General features: G+C 55.4%; 1 protein-coding gene across 1 annotated transcript; it reads right to left on the bottom strand.

Annotated features, from left to right (window-relative positions):
• Window positions 1–627: 627 nt before the first annotated feature.
• Window positions 628–3,534, bottom strand: DRD5 (dopamine receptor D5). Its single transcript, XM_012552332.3, has one exon. It carries the CDS (start codon window positions 3,532–3,534, stop codon window positions 2,140–2,142), a length of 1,395 nt encoding a protein of 464 aa, XP_012407786.2. The 3' UTR covers window positions 628–2,139.
• Window positions 3,535–4,005: the final 471 nt, after the last annotated feature.

Here is a 4,005-nt window from a genome sequence, read left to right as displayed (position 1 = left end):
AACTGCAGGAGCAGTATTAGCAATATTCATTTTTTAAACAACTTCATGGCAAGGTTTGCCGAGTTCTCGGGCAGCTAATTCTGCATCCCTAAAGAAAAATGTCTCCCGGGGTCTTGAAATGAGCCTCCCTCTGCCATAACAACCAGAAGGGAAAAATCCCCTGAATAATATTTTTTCCCAGACCAAAACAGGTGATAGAATCAACCCAAGCATGTCCTGGGGTTCCTGAAAGTCTTATAATACAAATACACTGGATTGGGATAAGGAGATCTGCTGACAGTCCTAGCAAATTCTCTGTGCCTTTGAACAAGGCAGTTCTCAGGATCCTCATCTGGAAAATAAAAGGATTGGGCCAGATAATCCCTAAGGTCCCTCCTTCGGAAATATCGGTTATTACCTCCAGTTCTGATGCTCTGTGTTCTTTCTTCTAAGGTACCTTCCTACTCTGCCATTCTAAGGTTTTCTGAAAGTAAATGCATAAAACAGAAAACAGGATTGTCCCCGATGCTAAGGAAGCCGGGGGAGAGGGGGGGGTAGCACTTTCAAAGGCTGAAAATAAAATTGTTTAAAAAGGCAAGAAATTGATTATCTGTTTTCCAGGAGACTGATTCGACGCTGGGATTTATGTGGAAGCTACACCTTCACATCTCACTTCCTTCTATTAATAACACCTGCATTCATCATCCATCACAATAATAACTTGCTCTCCAGCGGGATGATTCTGAGATGAAATACAGTCTCTTCCCTGCGTAGAGCACTGCCCAACAAAGCCACTGAGCAATTTTTTAAAGCACCGCAATCGAAAGATTGTCAAATACTGTATGTTCTCACCCAAATTTCATCTTTGGTGCCTTTATCTTATTTTTAATGGACTTTATATTCTCAAGCACTGGAGCCAGTTGGAGGTAGTGGATGGGGGTCCAGCTTTGGAGTCAGGAAAGCCCTGTGTTCAAATCCCCCTCTGAGCCATACTTCCTGGGTGGCTCATTTGACTCCTCAGATCTTTAGGCAGTCTAAGGACTGAAGGATCGAAGGTGGCAGCTTACTCAGGAAGCGAATGTCCTCACCCAGGAGGTCTCTGTACCGGTGAAATCACCGTCTACCCCCTCTGCCCTTCAATTCTCATCAGCTCCAAAGGAAAAGTTCCATTAGGACAGTAAGGCTTTATTCAAACTATATAAGCATACCCATTCCCAAGCTTTTTCGAAAGAGCAATTAATAAGTCACAATATTGTTACACTCACCAAGATGAAAAAGCAAATGAACCATTTTAATCATACTTGATTTTAATGCAGTGTTTTAGCATAATTTGGGAATCAATAGCATATATCTGGAACATCAAGGAAACAATTCATCTTCACCATTCTGACTATTTTTCAGGGAAATAATTCAGAGAAATACAATGAAAATTCAGCGCCTGGTAAATAGGCATTTGCTACAATAAATCTAAGATGGGTTTGCAGCACTAATTCAGAGCTACAGCACAGACACATAACACGGCAGAGATCGCAACCCACCCAGCCCCCAGCTCAACCTGCGACTAGCACGAAGAGGCAGATGGAAAGCAATCATGCAGCCCTGTGCACAACTTTAAGGCAGACTTGTCTGCTAACACGAAAGCCAGATTTTTTGGACGAGGAAAACGGCTTTAAAAAACACTCTACAAAAACTGGTTCCTAGAATCCTAACTAAGGAAGGACCCCACACTGAAAATCCCAACAGTGAAGGAAAGATAACCCCTTATCAGCATAACCTGCATTTATTAGTCCTTCGGAGCAAATCGGGAAGGATCCCGTAGCCGATAAAGAAATGCCAGAGGTTGCACAAACACATCACAACAGCCAGTCACACCGAGACAAATCACCCACTGCACCCTTGGGTCTCCGGTGTTTTAAAACCAATCGAAACACAAGTCACTGGCCAGTGTGGAAAAACCCTGCTTTAATGTCCTCCCTGGGGATGAAGAGACAAGATGGTGGGACTGAAGTTGCTCCCTTCACTTCCAGACACTGAGCACTACAGACGCCAGAGGGAAATACAGGGAGGGCACGGGGCACCTGCCCAGGCAGGCCAGCAGGTGTACGTCTGGATTTACGTGCCCCACTAAGTATTAGGACCATTCTAGATCCCTTACGCAGTTTAATGTAAACCGTTTGGAGTCAAGGGTGTGATTCTGCCCAGGGAGATCTCCCCTTCACAGTCCAGCTCGCACCCTGAAGCCGTGGCCGGGTCAGGGTTTGGGGAAGTCTGGGAGAGCCGAGACCTCCCGTCAAAGGACCCGGCCTCGTTTCCACTTACGGAGTCCACGGCGTTGGGGATCATGCTGACACAGGCGGTGGCCATCTCCTTGGGGAGTCCCGTGTCCTGCTTGTAGGAGATGAGCTCGTTGCTGATGTTCACCGTCTCCACCGGGGTTCCCGCGCAGAAGCGGCCGCAGCCCAAAAGCTTGGCGAAGACCTTGCGGAAGTCGGCGTTGAAGGCGTAGATGACGGGGTTGAGGGACGAGTTGGCCCAGCCGAACCACACGAAGACGTCAAAGACGGTCTCGCTCACGCAGGGGAAGCCGGCTCGGGGGTCCCCGGGCCTGTCGCAGAAAGGAACCATGCAGTTGAGGATGAAGAACGGGAGCCAGCAGCAGACAAAGATCCCCATGATCACCGACAGGGTCTTGAGGACTTTGGTCTCCTTCTTGATGGAGGTCTTGAGGCTGCTGTGCTGCTGGCAGTCGGCTCGGCTCCTGTGGCAGCTCTGGGCGTGCTCCGCGGCCCTCTCCAAAGAGGAGATCCGGCGGATCTGCACCTGGGCTATGCGGTAGATCCTCGTGTAGGTCACGATCATGATGGCCACCGGGATGTAGAAGCTGACCAGGGAGGAGGAGATGGCGTAAGTCCTGTTGAGACTCGAGTCGCAGTTCTCCGGCCCCTCCCCCCAGGGGGTCGCATTGCCGGAGGGGGGTGGAGGGGCCTGGCTTCTCGCCGACCCCCCCTGGTCCTTGTGCCAGTTGAGGTGCACGGGGATGAAAGAGATGAGGACGGCCAGGGCCCAGGCCGCGCTGACCATGACCAGGGCCACTCTCTGGGTCATCTTGCGCTCGTAGCGGAAGGGGCTGGAGATGGCCCAGTAGCGGTCCACGCTGATGACGCACAGGTTCAGGATGGAGGCGGTGGAGCACATGATGTCAAAGGCCACCCAGACGTTGCAGAAGGCCCCGAAGGGCCAGTAGCCGGCCACCTCCGCCACGGCCTTCCAGGGCATGACCAGGAGCGCGACCAAGAGGTCGGAGACGGCCAGGGACACGATGAAGACGTTGGTCATCTTGGAGCGCAGGTGCCTGTAGCGCATGATGGCGGCGCACACCAGCACGTTCCCCAGCAGGGTCCAGAGGATGAGCAGCGCCAGCAGGCTGCCCGTGACTATCCGCGCCGGCCCCAGGAGCTCCCGGCCGGCCCCGCCGGCCCCCGCCGCGGGCAGCTGCAGCTGCAGGAGCAGCAGCGGCGGGTACAGGGTCCGGTTCCTTCGGGGCGGTAACAGCATGGCGGGGACTCCGGGGGCGCCGGGGGCCGCGAGGCAGACACTTCGCCCGAGGGCCCCTGGCGAGCCCCATTGGTGTCCCCCTCCCCCCGGGCCCGTGCGCCCCTCGGGCAGGTGCCCCCGGAGCCCGGCGCCCGCACCTGGCCAGCGGCTGCTCCGGGGCTTGCTCCCGGCTGGATGGTCGCGCTGCGCAGCTGCCTCGGCGGCCGCCGGGACTCCGGAGCGAAGCGGGGAAGCGGCTTTCGGGGCGCCGAGCGCGGGCTGCGGGGCTCGGCTCTCTGCTGGCAGATGCCCTCCGCTCAGCGCCCCGCTGTCCTGGGCCCCTCGGGGCGCGAGCCGGGAAGCTGCCGCGCAGGGGCCGCCGGGGTCTCCCTGGGCCTCCCTGTGCCCCCGGCCCGCGCGGCTTTCCGCTGCTCTCCTACCTTCCCCGCCCCGGCTTCCGTGACCGCTCCTCGCGGCCAGCGGCGGGGCGCC

The sequence above is a fragment of the Sarcophilus harrisii genome, chromosome 6, assembly GCF_902635505.1.
Source record: "Sarcophilus harrisii chromosome 6, mSarHar1.11, whole genome shotgun sequence".
Classification (NCBI taxonomy): domain Eukaryota; kingdom Metazoa; phylum Chordata; class Mammalia; order Dasyuromorphia; family Dasyuridae; genus Sarcophilus; species Sarcophilus harrisii.
The sequence above is the reverse complement of the archived record's forward strand: the minus strand, read 5'-3'. Positions and strand labels throughout refer to the sequence as shown.